A 17,784-nucleotide genomic window follows, 5' to 3' on the forward strand; every position below is an offset into this window, starting at 1 on the left:
TCTTCTGAAGTTAAGATTGCTTCTTGTTTCTGGTGTGGGTGATGTTATTTGAGTTTCAGACTGTGACTAGGTAAGTGTGCTGTTTTATAAAATGTTACATAATGTGAATAGCATTTAAGAAAAAATATGTAAGTGACATCTATAAAACATTATTGAAAACTTTTAGAATCGCCCCAAAAGGAGACATTCTTAATAGTCAGAATCAGAAGCTGTTACATTTTTTTAAATGTTATCTCTAAATAGATAAAATACAGTCTTGTTTTCACACACTGACCACAGCCTCATTAATATTTTGGTAATTTTAAGGTCGAATATCTAGCCTTGAAGAAGAAGTGAAAAATGGAAAGAGTGCATTAGCCAAACTGGAAATGGAGAAAAGACAATTGCAGGAAAAGCTCACAGATTTAGAAAAGGTAACAGCGCTGCTAAATTAACATTGGGGTTACATTCTTACAGAATTTTTGAAATTGTACTTTTATTATTTGAGTCATTGCAACTAAACCTATACAAAACAATAAGCCTTGTTTTCTTGTTTTCAGCTTTTTTTTTTTTTTTTTTCAATTTGAGAAGTGGGGAAAAAAAGACAATTTCCCATATAATCATGATACATTTTACTTCTAAAGTACTTAAGAACTTATTATGTACTGTGGTGTGTACCTTAACAGTACAGTAGCTACATTTCATTTCATGTGTGGGGTTTTTTTAAACTCTCGTTATTGCCAAAAATAAAAGAGCCTCTGCTAACAGGATTTTTAAACAAATTTGTTACTGAAGCAAAAGGCTTGAAAAATTTCTTCAATAAACTTAATCTTTGAGCTGCTGTTACTACAGAATGTTGGTTGTTAAGGCAGAATTCTGTAATTGTTTGCAACTGGGGATGTCATTGTACATTTTTAGAGCACTTTGGCATTCAGAAAAAAACATTTATGGAAATGAGTTCTCAGCTCCTTAGCATGAGCTCCTCTCTTCTATTCCAAGCATCCTTCCAAGCAGCATGTTACTGTTGCTCAAAACTCTGCCACTAACCTGGTGTATTTAATGTTTTATTTCAATGTTATTTTTTCTTTAACAGGAAAAGAGCAACATGGAAATAGATATGACATATAAATTTAAAGTTATGCAGCAGAACCTTGAACAAGAAGAAGCTGAACATAAAGCCACAAAAGCACGATTAGCAGACAAAAATAAGATCTATGAGTCTATAGAGGAAGCAAAATCTGAAGCCATGAAAGGTATGTATTTGACATCACAGTTGGACTTAGGTGTGAATTGTACAAAGTAGATAATAGAATCTTTCACTGTGCATATTCTGGTGCATCTCATGACAACTGAAATATCCTGAAGGAAGGGATAATTGCCAAAAAAATCCAGAAGATAGCTCTTACTTTTGAATTAAATGGCTTGTGTTTATTGCAGCTAATTAAAAAGCTACCTACAGATCCTGTCCTTCCAATCGCAGAGCATTCACAAAAAATTTGATCATGCAGATCTTCCAAAAGAAGCAAGAATGATTCAGTAATAATGGCTGAGTCACTTGGCCTATCAGGTTCCCAAAGAGCTTCAGCTCTTAGATTTTAGATTATCACAGTCAGAGCACAGTAGATTTAAATATTTTATTTTTAAAATTCCACCCGTTTTGTTCATCTCAGAGGTGTTGCAAATAAACTGGAAGTTATCTACAAGCTCAAAAGTAGGAAATAGCTCTGTCAGAAATGCTTGAAAAAGCATCCTCTGGGCATGTATTTACTGTGAAAATTTTAATTAATCACTTCTAAGTAGTCTTTCTCTTCAGTTTTAAAAGGAAAAACATGTAGCTTATTGTTAGTACAGGGTAGACATCCTCTTCCCTTTGGCCTCCAAAATCTGCTGTTTACACTTCACTGATGTCACTTTTACTTGACAGAAATGGAAAAGAAACTTTTGGAAGAGAGAGCTTTAAAGCAGAAAGTAGAAAATCGGCTGTTGGAAGCTGAGAAGCAGCGCTCCATGTTGGACTGTGATCTCAAACAGTCACAGCAGAAGATAAATGAGCTCCTTCGGCAAAAGGATATACTGAGTGAAGATGTAAGGAACACTGGCAGAAGGAGTCTTGAGCCAAACCTTGGTTTCAATGTCCTATTATTTTCCCTGTTATAGCTGTATTTAGGAATATTTGTGAATGAAAATGGCAACAAAGTTTTCCTTCTCTGCCTTTAAAACTTTGAAAAGTCTACTTCATGGAATGTGGTGTCATTTTCTGATATATTTCAGCATTATTCATGTTAAAAGGTTTGTCCTCTATAGTGGTAAATGCTGTGAGATTGACATGGAAAAACTAGGTAATTTAATGTATGCTAATGCTTTTATTCAGGAAGCAGCTTTGATTTACCAAGAGATGTAAAGGAAGTCAATTAGAGACTGTTTAAATGTTGTTTTCCTGTGTAGATCTGTAAAATTCACAGGTTTCTGCTCCTTTTACAGGTAAAAAACTTGACATTAAAAATAGAGCAAGAAACACAGAAGCGCTGTCTCACTCAAAATGACCTCAAGATGCAAACACAGCAGGTCAACACCTTGAGAATGTCGGAGAAGCAGTTAAAACAGGAGAATAACCACCTTCAGGAAATCAAATTAAGTCTGGAAAAACAAAACAATGAACTCCGCAAGTATGCAAGTTGCTCTATATGTTTTAGTCATGTTACTGATTTGAAATATTTTTGGAACAAAAGCTGGGAGCAAAATTTATTTTAAAAAATTGCTGCAAAGAATATGCTATGCTACAGTGCAAAACCTCATTGTTCTTTAAAATGATTTACAGTGACTCTAAATGTGACTTGCCCTAGTGATTCAGTGATGTATAGGTTTGTATTAAAAGATGTTTGTTATCCCGAAAATCTTAGAAAACACAGCTTAAATATGAGTCTGAAAACTTCAGAGAAGCACTTATTTAACTGAAGGTCTAGGTACTTTTTTTTAATGATGTAGGACTTCGGTGAAGAGGAAAGTTACTGGAATTATTAGTCTAGGAGAGCTTGTCAGAGTTGGAAATGAATACTGCTACAGAGCTATGAAGCATAACCATTGGGAATATCTAGTACTACAGATAACACATCTGTTGGACCTTCAATCAGGAGTTCTTCAAGGTTTTACAAGTAGTATTTGCACCTGATAGGAAGTAAGGAAAGAATTTTTTTTTTACATAAAAAACTTCCTTGTGAATGAAAAGACCAGATTACCACATGTATCAGATGAATCTCAATCCTAGCTCCTTTATGACTTTGCATGTTTTGTCTCCCTGTGCTTTGCCTTTCTGTCAGCAAGATGCAGTTAGTCATGTAGAAGGTGGCCATAATGTGGAACACTGGCAGAAGTCCTTTCTGCTACATTTCTGTTGTTATGGAACTGACTTGTTTAAATAACAGATGAATTCAAGAAAATATGCATGTCAAGGAGTACAGACGTTCACACACCATGCTCTAGCAAACAAGAGACCTAAAACAACCAGTCAGATCAGTGACATTATACATGGAAATAAGATTCTGTTGGTGGCTGTTTACTTCATCAGTGTCTCTTACCAGTTAAACTTTGTGACATTGCTGTAGTTAGTGTGTTAGCATTAAACTGACTTGTTATTAGTGCAGTATTCTCAGCTGTACAAGTGAAAAAGAGAGCTGGTACCCAGAGGAAGCTTCAGGTTTAATAGCTGATGATACTTAGATCAAAAAATTGCTGGAGATCTCAAGAGTGTGATTGCTGTCTTTTCTGTTTACTGCTTTGGAATATCTTCATATCTCTAAAGCATGTTCTTCCTTTCTAGGGAACGTCAAGATGCAGATGGACAAATGAAAGAGCTTCAAGACCAGCTCGAAGCTGAGCAATATTTCTCAGTATGTTTTATGCTGCTTTTTTTTAATATTAATCTGTTTGCTGAGTATGTTAGCTTTTCTTCTTCCCCACAGCTATCAGACATTTCACATCTCTAACCCAAAGCTACTTGTTTTTCTTGTGCCTGTCTCCAGTGTTGTCTGCTGCCTTGATCTTGATCACTGAGCAGCACAAAACAGCTTATGTTGAGAAATGTCGCAGCTTTCTAGGGGAGTTCAGAGGGAGAGTGAAGCAGCTCATTTTTCCACAATGTGAATAATCTTGTGCATGTTTTAAGCCTTTTCCACGCTGTATGGTAGAGAAGAGTTGTATTCTCATGTGATGTGACAATACATGTGCATCTACCACTCAGAAGGAAATTTTGCATTACGACCAAACTTGGTTGTGATCTGTTGGGAGTTTTTCATTTATTGTGGCAAGGTGCACCAGAATAAATAGGTAGCATACTTAAAACATCATCACTGGCATGTGGAGGTCAATTTTTATTAACAGTGCACAGCCAGTCACTGCATGAGATGCCAAAAGGCTTGTTTCAATATTAATGGAAAATTAAGATTTCCTTGTGGATTTAGGTCAGTGAGGAGGAGGCCTACCTAAAGTTTTATAGATTAAAATGTTACACATGTTAAAGGAAAGAAAGGGAGAATGGAGGTCAGTTGACTGCTGTAGATGGGCCAGAGAGACAATCTGTCTTGAAATCCCCACAGTAAGTACACTTAGAGTCTGTTACTTGACCTGTAGTCAGTCATTTGAATGGACAGAGCAATATAATGTTTCTTTCATTTTCTTCAGAGTTCTAAATTTATATTGAGTCTGTGAAATTTTTGAATTTCAAATTATTTTCTAATTGGTTTTCCCTTATTCCTCTATTTCTTTTTGGTCTTTAACTGTCATATTGGTTTTATGGATTCAGATGATTAGCATCTAAACTGCACATGCCTAGTTACATGAGATAAAGATTTAAAATAGTAGAGAAAAATAAATTAATTATTTTCTCTGCTTCTGATACTTCTGATTTTGTACAAAATAGTGATTTTCACATTTAGAGTATCTTTAGAAGTATGTATACAAACAAAGAAAATGTAAATCATACATCTACCCATTCATAAATATATAAATTAAAAAAGGAAAAACAACAAAGTAAAATAACCAAAGCACATTTGTGAATGATGATGATATTTAGATAAGTTTCAAGAAGGCATTGCACAATTATACTCTAATTAGTGTGATTAAGGAACTGCATACCATGTCAACTTGTATAAATTTTGTGGACCTTCAAGAGTATAGAAATCACATCATTTTCTTTCCAACTTTAAATTCTAGACTCTTTATAAGACACAAGTGCGAGAACTTAAAGAAGAATGTGAGGAAAAGACCAAAATTTGTAAAGAAATGCAGCAGAAGATACAAGAGTTACAGGATGAGAGGTAGGTTTTGCTAGTTGGACTGCTAATACATAAAGGATCAGGATAGCTTTTTGTTGTTTTCTTTCTTCCTAACCTACCCATTTTAAAGTTAAAAGTATATATCAATAATTTGCAGAGATTCCTTGGCTGCTCAGCTAGAGATTACTTTGACAAAAGCAGATTCAGAACAACTTGCCCGTTCCATTGCTGAAGAGCAGTACTCTGATTTGGAAAAAGAGAAGATTATGAAAGAGCTGGAGATTAAAGAGATGATGGCGAGGCATAAACAGGAACTTACTGAGAAAGATGCCACCATAGCCTCAGTGAGTTACATGATCTGTAATTTTGGTAGACATTGTATGTGAGCTTTATTTGCAGTTTGAGTTATCCATTACTCTTTAGCAGATTTAGAGATATACAAGTATATCTAATCTTTGGAAAATATTTATTTCTTATGATTGAAATTCATAAGAATTTAAGAACTCTTACTGTGTTTCTTCCATGCATTTCTCTGACCATTCTTTCTTTTGTGCCCCTACCCCTCTTACAGCAAGTCCTCTTATCCTTATCCTGGTCTCACTCTGCAGCATTTTTTTCTGTCTTGTAATGCTGCTTTGTTTGCCAAATGAGATTTGTTACATGTTCACATGTCCTTTTTTTTTTTTTTTTTTAGTTGGAGGAAGCAAATAGGACACTAACTAGTGATGTGGCTAACCTTGCTAATGAGAAAGAAGAACTAAACAATAAACTGAAGGAAGCACAAGAACGTACGTAATCTCTGAACCAAATGAGATTTAAATTGAAACTAGGTTTGTTCTTTAATAGTACTATATGCATTTGTCATGAGTTTTCATAGATTTTAATTATCTTGCTACAGAAATTACAAAGCTAAAAGAAGAAGAAGCAAATGTAGGAAATATTAAAGCACAATTTGAGAAACAGTTGTTGAATGAAAGAACATTAAAAACCCAGGTAAGCAAATATATTCAAATGCATGTAGACACAATGTTCATGAATCAAATAATTTTTAGTAGATTACTTTACTTTATAAACTGTTGATATATACCAGTATTGCTTAATTTGTTTTTGCTCTGAAAGAAAATATATTGGGGTTTTTTCCCCTTCTTCTGAGTAGACTTTCAATGTAGTGAAACTGAATCCTTATGATTCATAATAGAGGAACTTCTAATCCAGATGTATTCCACCAGCAGAAGCCTTCATTTCCTTCAAATTATTTGATATGTTACTGGTTTCAATCTTGATTTATATATCTCTACAAATTCTGTAAAGGAGGACATTTCTGATTTTAATCTAAATTGTTTTTAGAACAAGTGGCATTTTAATACAGAGACATATTTTGAGTCTATGTAGTGAAAATGGAAGGGATTATTTAAATGAGTGAAAGTGCTCACACAGCTAATGCTTGCTTCAAGTAAAAAGGGCATCATTACCTTCTTTTATATTTTGTGTAATACATTGAATTAAAGCAAGCTTGTAATACTGGATTGCAGAGATCTTAATTTATAGTTAGAAGTGCTTGGTTATAGATGGAGAGAAGACTTTATTTCTTCACAACTTAACTCTATGTATTTATTAGTGTGGTTTTTGTCACTTTTTTCTTTCCCATGGGAAGGCTGTGAATAAATTGGCTGAAATCATGAATCGGAAGGGTCCAGTCAAACGTGGAGCTGACACTGATGTACGGCGGAAGGAAAAAGAAAATAGGAAGCTGCATATGGAACTGAAGTCTGAACGAGAAAAGTTAACTCAGATGATGATCAAATATCAGAAGGAAATAAATGAAATGCAGGCAGTAAGATCCTTTTATAAATATAAACATTGGAGTATTTTCTGTAAAATCTTACTATTGATACAGACTTTAAGGTAGCATATCCAGTCTCTATTTTTGAGTTTCCCCAACCAGAAGAAATACATGGAATGTATATTGAGATTGGCTACAAATTCTGCATAATTTTCTCTGAGTAACCAAATATTGTGATAATAGGAAATCTTGCAATTTATCCCTGCAGCAAATAGCAGAAGAGAGTCAGATACGGATCGAACTGCAGATGACTCTGGACAGCAAAGACAGTGACATTGAACAGCTTCGCTCCCAGCTGCAGTCACTGCACATTGGGCTGGACAACAGTAGCATAGGCAGTGGACCTGGAGAGGCTGAGGCAGATGATGGATTCCCTGGTATGTTAATTTTGTTAATATTTCTGCATTAACTAGGTTCGTACCAGTGTTTTTCCATAGATACTGGTGTATTAAATTGATGGTCTGATGATTCTGTGATTCTCATCTTCATCTATTTCTACTATCTTACCAATCCTTTGACAGTGATCACTTGCTCACCTGCTAACTAAATCTGTCTGTAGTAATACTTCACCTTATATTTATTTAAAGAAATTTTTTTAAAATTCTGTTGTGCTCCATTAGAACTAAGTTTTTTTCACTTTATCTTGGTGGTTACTTTGCAATTATTGTGTGTATGTGATAAAATGTAAAACTAATACTCTCTTAGAGATTCTATTTTGACTTCTTTTCTACTTTTCCTCCTTTATGCTTTATGTTTAGTCCATATCACTCAATCCCACACTATGGAATCCATGTCCTTTACCTATCAGCACTCTTCTACCTCTGTCAGTATTGCCACTAAGCCTTCCAGTTCTCGCATGCTTCTTGATTCCGATTCTGACTCAGAGGAAGAACCTTTGTCTTGTTCCCACAGCCCTACAGAAGCTGATAGCACAGGTGACACCCCTGAGAACCATTTGATTTTGTTCTTATTGTGTTATTTTTTGTTTCAGAACTAACACTATTAATACATAATGAAAGACCCATAAACCAAATCTGGCAGATAACACGCTGCAGCAGCAGTAAACATTGCCATCAAAGACATGAGAAAGTTTGCATGAACAAATAACTGGCTTGTTTTCTCTAAATGTTTGCAAATGCTTGCTGACAGTTACAAACCCACCATTTTTATTGAGTCATTGAATAAATTAGCCTTATGGCTTGTTTCCAAGATAGTTCTACACAGTATCTGCAGCTCTCTGTATGACCCTAAGGTACTGAACACCAAAAGGTCAAATCTTTGTGTTTAAGTGAAGTGTGGAAATATCTAACGGCTCGCATCTAAACATATATGATTTTCTTGTAGAAATTAATTGTCCTGAATATTACATTGTTTTGCCTTCAAAGTATATTATGAGTGATAAGGCCCTGTTTTATTAATTCTATATTCATTTTATGTGACTATACATACACCCTTTTAACAAAGCTTTTGTTTAGTGTTAATGTTAGAGGTGGGTTTTTTATTGCGATCAAATTTCTCTGTTTCACATGAGATTCCTTTAAAGTGTGAATACCTTTCCACTGAAGGTGGTAGGACCTCTTTTGGTATTTTGACATTACTTCATCAAACTAGAGTAAAAAATTTCTTCTATTTCCTCTATTTTCCTCATTCTCTGGTTTTTGCTTTGAAGCTTCTAATGAAAGAAAACTTACATATGTATTTTTTTCCTTGTTAGCTGCTGTTGTGGTATGCACATGGATTTGCTTTGTTCTAAAGTAAAAATCTTAGCTAAGATGAGATTTTTTGCTGACATAATTACAAAATATTTGAGGTAGGATAGTGTCCTAGTGTTTATAAGCATGTATTTTGAGAAGTTTGAATATTCTGCCCTTTTTCTGATCTGTTAGTATTGAATGGACACCAGAATTGAAGAACTATAATGAGAAGCTCTCCATTTTGTCTAATTTAATCTGTATTACAAGTTACAGAGAAAAATAGGAAAATCATATTTGAGGAAATAGGAGAAATATAGATTTTTTTTGCTCTACTTCTGCTTCCTGGATATGGGGTAGACTATTTTTTTGATGCTTACTACACTTTCTATAAGGTGTAGTTGAAAGGAACAATATAAGGTGGCAGGTATGAGGCAAAACAAATGTTACAGAACTGTTTCATGTACTTTATATGTTTATTAAAATAGGTCCTCAACAGCATTGCTTGTAGGGCAATGGACACTGAAGACACTGTGTATCTGTGTATCTTGCTTTAAGTCTCTCTAACACAAAAAGAATTCTATGAATATCTAGTAATTATTTGTTACACTGTGTTAAACATGGGCAGGAACATGCAAATGCCCTCTTGATAAGAAGAAAAATAGTTTTTGTAATTTTGGAGTATGTTTCTGCTAGTTCCATGGTTTTGTCTTTGTTAATGCTTAACACTTCCCTGTTTTTGACTTGGAGATTCCTCAGCAGTAGTAAAGGCTATCTGCTGGGGTAGGAAACTCATTAGAAAAATATTATTGCAATTAAGTAGTTCCCCTTAATAAAACATAGGGAGAAGAAACACTTGTGTTACGTGCAGCTACAAAAATAGGGTGGAAGGGTATGTGATCCTATGTATTACCAAGCACTGGGAAAGTGTGATCCTGTTGAGCTTTTGGTGACTGCTGAAATGTGTGTGTCAAACAACAGCTGAGCTCTCAATACTCTTGATAAATCAAATCTGACAAATGTGCCAGTGTAATATAAAATACTGCAAGTGTGTGAAAGGGCAGTTGAATTCAGGCAAGGTCTAAAAGTTAGCCAAAAATTACTTATTTTGGATCAGAAAGCCTAGGAGATACAGGCAGAATTAGAGAAAAGAAAAATTTAGAGACCAAAAAGTTTGAATTAGAATACTAAACTGACATTTCCCCCATATGGGGTATATAGGTTATTTGTGGTGGTAATTTGCCTTTTTTTTTTGTTCTTGGATTGGATGTTGTGTGGTCTGTACTAATATCTTTAGGTGCTGTTGTAAAAGGTAATGGTCAATAGACAAAAGGCTTTTAAGACATGAAAAAATTACTAAAGGGAATGTGTGTGCTATAATTGCAAGTTTGTTCTTTCCCTTCCTCCTACTACTTCTTTGTGATTGCATTGCTGGTTCATGGCTGTATTCGGTGGTTCATTATTTAATGTATTCCTGAACATTTACCATGATAAACTTGGCAAGATCTCATACTGATAAATAGTTCATCTTCTCATGTTTGCTCTCTTGCTTTATTATTGATGTTCAATAACTTCTAAAATGCACAGTATTCTCAATTTTTTTTTGTCTGTTCTTTAATACATATCTCTTTTTCAGAATCAAGATTGGAAGGCTGGCTATCAATGCCTGTTAGAAATAACACTAAAAAATTTGGATGGGTTAAAAAGGTAAGAAAAACAGATTTATTATTTTGTTTCATGCATAGGTTCAACTTTAAACTTACTGTAAGTTTTCAACTCTTCAGTTTTTCTATGTGTTCTCTCCTTACTTAAATGTATAAAATGTGTTAACTGGTATAGTTACATGTGAGAGGAGCAGCTTAAGACAATTGCAATAATTTAAGACACCTCTTTGTATAGCCAGGGGTGAGAGTCATTCATGATCTTCAGATGTTTTTACATGCCATGAGCATTCCCATCAGTATTACACAGCTGGATCTAGGCAGAGTCTGGAAACAGGTGCTCTTGACAATTTTTTTATTTAGGAGATAAAGACTAAAACCTACTCCTCCTCTTTGTGCAGCCTTCATTTGTTTACTGCTTCTCAGTAACCTCTTTGATGAGTCTTTGTCCAAAATGTAACATAAATATTTTCGTAGAAATTTCCTTACTGCTGCCATACAGTTAATTCTAGGCAAAATACTGGAAGTAGGACATCTTTTAGGTAATTAGCTTTTTAGTAAACATTGCTAGCTATTCTGGTAAGTATAATAGTGCTCTTTTTAAATATGATCCCTATTAGCTGTGACCTGCACACATGAAATAGGCAGGAGGACAGTTACTCTCTCTACCAGTCCAAGTGAAAATTAAATCAATAAAATAGAAGGAAAAGCTTATATCCTACTTTCTTCCTGACCTTCATTTTTGTTTCTTCATAGATATTTAAATATATTTAAAAATCAGTTAATCTGATAATATAACTTGATTTATCAGGTAATCAGAATTTTGTTTGTTATGCAATGAATTCCTTGGCATGGACTTAGTACTACCACTGTCCACTTAGCTACCATTTAATCAAATTGTAGAAAAATATCGCTACAACATATGTGCTAGATAATTGTTGTGACATATTTGACATCTGTGATGAGCTGAATTAAAACATGTTTTATCCTTTTGTCTCCTAACAGTATGTAATTGTAAGCAGCAAGAAGATCCTGTTCTATGACAGTGAACAAGATAAAGAGCAATCTAATCCCCATATGGTATTGGATATAGAGTAAGTATTGCCATGTGTGTTTCCTTCTTCTGATCTGTAGGTGAACTCTGTTGGAAAGATCTGTGACCAAAGGGCTTTTTGAGGTCCAGTCTGGGAGCACATCACATGGGACATGGCTTTTTTAATCTGAACTGTAGAGCTGGACCCACTGTGGTGCAGAGTGGGGTTTGCTGTGTAGGCACTGGTGCAGGAGGAGCAGTGTGGGGCTCAGACTGATCCAGAGAGCTGCACTGAGCCCTGGTGTAACTGAAGTGCCCCCACTAGCTCAGCTAGACCTTCCTCACACACACTTGGGAGCAGAGCATGTAATGAAAACTGTAGCAGAGAAGATATCATTCCAGTGTTCATGTATTTTCTCCTACAGCATGGTCTTACAGGGGGGTTATATAGTTAATTTATTTTCTTAATAAATGCAGAATGTGGCTATTCGGAGCATGGGGAAAGGATTGTGTTAGAAAGGTGCCAGCAGCCATTAAAGTCATATGATGATGGTTTCTCAGTGCTTCCACAAATGTAGCTGGATGCTTGTGACTTCTTTTTATTTAGAGTTTTTGGGAGTTCATGTGCAGAGTTGAAAGACAGGGCTTTACCAAGTGATTAGAAATCTGTACAAACCTGACAAATCTTTAATGGTTCTAAGCCTTAATGAGGTGTGTTGTATTCTAACTTAATCTGTCATACTTATCATTGTGGTAACATTAATTTTTGTCCTTATTGAAACAATTTCCTATAGCAAACTCTTCCATGTCCGACCAGTCACTCAGACTGATGTGTACAGAGCAGATGCCAAGGAAATTCCTAGGATATTCCAGGTATTCATTAATAAATTAATGTTTCTAGTGTAATAGACATGGCATTTCAGACATTTTCAAAAATACTGTCTAATGAAATATTTACTAAGAAATCATTGAAAAATCATTCCTAGATTACTTCTTCAGTCTTTGTACTTAGATAATGACTCTCAAGTTATATTTGCCATCTCAGAGTATTGAGATTATTTTGCTTTCATTCTAGATCCTATATGCTAATGAAGGAGAGAGCAAAAAGGAGCAGGAATTTCCTGTGGAGCCCATGGGAGAGAAGTCAAATTACATTTGTCACAAAGGACATGAGTTTATACCTACTCTTTACCACTTCCCAACCAATTGTGAAGCTTGCATGAAGCCCCTGTGGCACATGTTTAAACCTCCTCCTGCTCTGGAATGTCGCCGCTGCCATATCAAATGTCACAAAGATCACATGGATAAAAAGGAAGAGATTATAGCGCCTTGCAAAGGTAAATAGCAAGTATTTAAATATACAGATAGTGCTGGAGCCACAAGGCATTATAATAGATCAGAAGATTCTAGTAATGGTCTGACACCAACTGAACATCAAGGTTGGTTTGTCTTTTGTTAGTACATGGCCATCAGCCCCTTTCCAAGGGTGTCCATGAGGGTCACTCTGCTCTGGGTTCATGGCATGTGGCTGTGGTGTGCATGTACCTGTTGTGTTGCCATCCTCATGCAGCAGAGCGTGGTGGTTGTAAGGTGCTCACACTGTGTTGTGCTCTGCTGTGGGAAACAACAGCGCTATGGAAGGGGTTACATGTGGTAAAGGTTGCTCCTTGTGACTCAACATTATATAGTTTTTTAGTCTCAATCACACCTCTTTGCATTACCTGTTTTCTTCCACTTGAATGTGCATCTTCTGCAGTACTAAGTTGTTACTCTCAAAATATAAGGAGGAGGCACTGTCAGCAGCCATGAAACCTACTGGTTCATTTTACTTTTGACCTCTCTTCTGGTTTCTCTGCTTCAAGTATGAGAGTATCCTAATCTGACAGCTAATTTTTGATGTGGAGTCGAGAATAATAACAATATTCATTTTTATTTTTAAAATCTTATTACAGTGTACTATGATATTTCTACGGCGAAGAATCTACTACTGTTAGCTAATTCTACGGAAGAACAGCAGAAATGGGTGAGCCGACTGGTGAAAAAAATACCCAAGAAGCCTCCAGCACCAGACCCCTTTGCTCGATCTTCTCCCAGAACTTCCATGAAGGTACAGCCAAACCAGTCCATCAGACGACCAAGTCGACAGCTTCCTCCAAACAAACCAAGGTGACACAAGAGTTGCTATTTAATTTATTGTTCTAAATGTTTTAGTACAATTGGTTTCAATTTCTTATTCAGGGTAGAAGGGCTCGTGCTAATGTCTCATGATCCCTAAAAGAATAGCCTAATCAGATTCTTCCGATTGGGTAAAAATTGTCCATATACAAATTGCTAGTTTACTGCTGGATCACTTCAAAGGAGCAGAATGTGCTGTGCTGTGGAAGTTGATAGCATTCTGCAGGTAGCATTTATATGATTGTGCAGGGCAGTTTCTGGCTTTTTTCCAGTTTGCTTTTTTCATCACCTGCAGTACTAGTTTATATTTGTTTCTGTCAGTTCCCAGTGCTGGCAGCCTGTGAAAAGGTTGGTCTCACTTATTTTGTTCATTGCAGTGTTCCAGTTTAGCAAAGGCTGAACATTTTTCCCCAGAGAGGTAATTGGGCAGTGCCTAGACAGGATTGCTGTCCTTTTTTCTCTGACTAGACTGGCACCAGTATCTCAGGTGGCTGAGTGAGACCTGGGCTGGGTGAGTGGCCAGAGTTACAGTTGTGAATGCAGGGAAGCACACTCTTGCTGTGATGCTGCTATTACCACAAAACATCCTTATGCTATGAAGCATAAGGATCTTAAACAGATACTGGTATTTTAATGAGTGGAAATGCATAGTGGAAGGACTTAGAGTAATTTAATTTCACTTCCCTCCCAACCTTCATACAGTCTAATTTTTGGTGATTTAATTTACATATTTTAAAGAGAATCAGACCTCATAATTTGGATTTTAAATTAATAGATTTATTATAATCATGAAGGAAAAAAGCTTTTAAATCACTTTTTAGGGACCAATTATTGAAGAGTTTCTTTGTGCAAAAATAAAATATCAGTGATAGGACTGAAAGCATGAATCAGGAAAACATTCATGACAATTTGGAGGACAAGTAGATCACTTCTGCATACTGTTTACTGTCAACTTAGTGGTGTTACTCTGTTTCTTGCTGTTAACATATAAAGGTATATGATAAATTCTGATTTTTTTCAATAGCTATATTTAGGTGTTCTGCAAATAATTATTTTTTCTTCCAATACCCTTTTTTCAGTCTTGAACTTTGGTACAAAATGCTTTCATAGCATAGTATTTACCATTCTATACTGGGGGAAAAGGAGGGGGGTGAGTGTTTTTGTGTGTAAAGCATGTAATTCTTCAGTTTAAGTTTCCAAGTTAGCCTCACAAATGTACCTAACAGAAGAAAAGTGTAGTTCTGTTAGGTCATGTCACCTATTACCAGAATAATGCAGGTCTGTCAAACCAGTGGAAATTTGTATGGATTTAAACACCTTTAATTAGAAACCACATACTCATAAATAACTGTAATTGCTATGGCAAATTTATATCTCAGTGTTGTTTCTATGAGGCTTTTGTGCAAGGGCTTACCATATGAAATAATTAATTTTCCTTTATGAACTTTATGAAGAATGAAGATGTAGTTGCCAGTTCAATCTAGGGACTGAGCAGTGGGCCCTGGCAGCCAGGTGGGCTCTGGGACTGCACCAAGAGGAGCACACCTGGATGGCTGAGGGAAGATTATACCCCTCTGTCCACTCCATAGTCTGCAGCACAACACTGCCTCCACCTCTGAGCCCCCACATTCCAGCCAGACCTCAGCACACTGGGGAAGGAGCAAGCAGAGGCCACCAGGATGGTCAGAGCAGATGCCTGAGGGAGCTGGGCTTGTTCAGTCTGGATGATGGATGTGTCCAGGGGCTCCCATAGCAGCCTCTGGGGAGGGCATCCAGGAGACAGAGCCAGGCTCATCAGTGCTGCATGGTGAGAAACAAGGGGCTCCCCTGAACCAGGAGACATTCCAGCTGGAGAGAAGGAAAAGCCAATGCAGAGAGGGAGGCCAATGAGGCTGGACAGGCTCCATCTCTGGAGGCTCTCAACACCTGACAGGACAAGGCCTTGAGCATCCTGGGCTGGTTTTGTATCTGACTCTGCTTTGAGCAGGTTCCTTCCAAGCTGCCTTGTCCTAAAAATGCTGTCCGTGCTAGGAATTTCACACAACCACAATGATGGTTTTCATGACTGTTTTTCTTCACGAGGATTTAAGAAAGGGCAAACCAGTTTTTCATACAGACCATATAATTTCTGCTCAGCCATTTGGTTGGGTCATGCCAAATGGATAATTCCAAATTGAAAAAAAACCCCAACTTTCATGTATTTTAATTCCTATAAATTTAAGTGTAATAGCCATAGTTCATGTAACAAATGAATATTGAGCCTTTTCAGGGCTATATCACATTTAAAGGTTTAAATAGTTTAAAGCCAGAAAATACAAATTCCCCTGAAACCCATTTTGTTTAAAGCATGTGATTAACTGTATTAAACAATGTAACATGTTTATATTGATGCTCTCTTAGGGTAAGGTTTCCATGCCTGCATCCTGTGCTTGGCATACAACCCCTAATTAGGATCCTTCCAGCTCACTGGAGAGATGACTAGGCTGTGTTTCATTTGTTGTAGCTATAGTAGTTGAAAAGTTAGTACTTAGGATATTAGAACAGAAAGAGTTGAGTGCTTCTAGACAATGATTCACCTCATCCCAAAATAAATGCCTCAGATAAGTAAAATAACTCATTTGCTGACAGAGTTTGCCTTGCTTGCCTTCTTTGTTCTATAGTGACCATACAAGGAGCATAGACAGGGAGGCCTAGACAACAAGTTGATAAATCCTCTTTTTTGGCATTGCTTAACTTTAAATAACAAGCTACAGAATAGCTTCATAGTGTAATCACCCTGTTTTTGGGATCCAGTAAAATCCTGCTATATTTGTTTGTACGTTCAGATGAAGTGCTATCTTATTCAATGTTCTTTTCAGCACTCAAAATTACTTGATTTTATTGGAAAAATTGTTAGGTTTGCATTATTGTCTGGAAGGGGATAGCAGAAGAGCATAAAACTACCTCAGTCAGCAAAAACAGCAACAAAACAGAAAGCAGATAATTTTATAAAAGGTACATGTTGGTCTTTCCTACTGAAATTCTAGGGGAAAAAATCAATATGGTAAGAGTTCTGAATTGAATAGAATTATTTTTGAGATGGATTTGCAATGAATGCAATATTCTTAACTTTTTTATGAACACTAACTGAATCTTCATACTCGTGATAGGCAAAGGAACAAACCCACCTACATTAAACAGTCTTTCAGTTAAAAAGGTTTAGTGATAGCAAAAGGAATTTTCAAGTCTTTTATAGAAGTGTGACACTCATTAAACATCAAACCCTCCTGTTGCAGATTACTTGATCTGGCATTTAAGGACTGGGATTGGTCCTTTGATGATGTTGATGATATTGATGGTGATGATGATGATGATGACGATGTTTTTGATTTCTGAAGAAGTATAAGGGGTAAATCTAAATAGAGAGGAATGGATTTGTTTGCCTTTGAATACAGCATGCTATGTTGGATTTTGTTTCTCAAAGCAGAGAAAATACAAGATCTCATTTTGAAATTTTAAATAGAAAAATGAGATTCTGTTCATCATATTGAACTTTTAGAGTCGTCGTTTTCATTAAAACAAAGTTGTTGCCTTTGCCAGTGTTTTATTTTTCTAATCTTAGATTTTTTTTCCAAAATTCATGTCTGCCTGCCTGAAAAAAAACCCAAAACTGCTGTTTTCAGGGTGCTTGCTCATCTCTAATGCTAATACTGGGAACCTCAGCATTGAATATTTGAATGATAAAAGGGAGATGGTAGCAATTGGATGTTTAGCTGAAGTAGACTTGGTTTTTATTTACTTTTCATTTCTAAGCTTTGAATATAAACTGGTCTATGGCTAGCAGACATGAAATCACTGGAGTTCTGCATTTTGCTTTTCTACCTCTGTTCTGAAGTGGATTTGACTTGGCTTTCCTTTGCAGTGCTGTGCTTTCTGGGTACCTAACCAGGCATTTGACAACTATGTAAACAGATGGGTTTGCAGCTTCTGTGGTGTGGTTTCCTTGACTGCTTTAGAAAGATCCCGCTGTTGCAGTGATCCGATTTGTCCCATGGCTTAATTCTGGATGTATTGCAAATAGCTTTACCTTTTTTATAGACCTCAGGATCTGATCATTTCACACATTGATGCAATCTTATATTTACACAGAAAA

The 17,784-nt window shown here is 36.1% G+C and overlaps 1 protein-coding gene across 4 annotated transcripts in view; it reads left to right on the forward strand.

Moving 5' to 3' along the window:
- The window catches only part of ROCK2 (Rho associated coiled-coil containing protein kinase 2), a 104,307-nt gene that overhangs the window by 75,721 nt on the left and 10,802 nt on the right, over positions 1-17,784 (forward strand). For 2 of the 4 annotated variants that reach the window (XM_054514381.1, XM_054514380.1), the window contains 17 exons: positions 307-413; positions 1,073-1,232; positions 1,904-2,064; positions 2,461-2,645; positions 3,797-3,866; positions 5,188-5,291; positions 5,407-5,593; positions 5,944-6,037; positions 6,148-6,242; positions 6,904-7,083; positions 7,301-7,469; positions 10,420-10,490; positions 11,450-11,538; positions 12,272-12,350; positions 12,553-12,814; positions 13,430-13,643; positions 16,928-17,040. In XM_054514381.1, the coding sequence (XP_054370356.1) occupies positions 307-413; positions 1,073-1,232; positions 1,904-2,064; positions 2,461-2,645; positions 3,797-3,866; positions 5,188-5,291; positions 5,407-5,593; positions 5,944-6,037; positions 6,148-6,242; positions 6,904-7,083; positions 7,301-7,469; positions 10,420-10,490; positions 11,450-11,538; positions 12,272-12,350; positions 12,553-12,814; positions 13,430-13,643; positions 16,928-17,027 (2,327 nt within the window). In that variant the 3' untranslated portion in view covers positions 17,028-17,040. Of the gene's footprint in view, positions 1-306; positions 414-1,072; positions 1,233-1,903; positions 2,065-2,460; positions 2,646-3,796; positions 3,867-5,187; positions 5,292-5,406; positions 5,594-5,943; positions 6,038-6,147; positions 6,243-6,903; positions 7,084-7,300; positions 7,470-7,850; positions 8,028-10,419; positions 10,491-11,449; positions 11,539-12,271; positions 12,351-12,552; positions 12,815-13,429; positions 13,644-16,927; positions 17,041-17,784 lie in introns of all 4 variants that reach the window. The other 2 variants (XM_054514378.1, XM_054514379.1) reach the window with 2 other exon arrangements.

This window comes from Molothrus ater, chromosome 3, assembly GCF_012460135.2.
Source record: "Molothrus ater isolate BHLD 08-10-18 breed brown headed cowbird chromosome 3, BPBGC_Mater_1.1, whole genome shotgun sequence".
Taxonomy (NCBI): Eukaryota; Metazoa; Chordata; class Aves; order Passeriformes; family Icteridae; genus Molothrus; species Molothrus ater.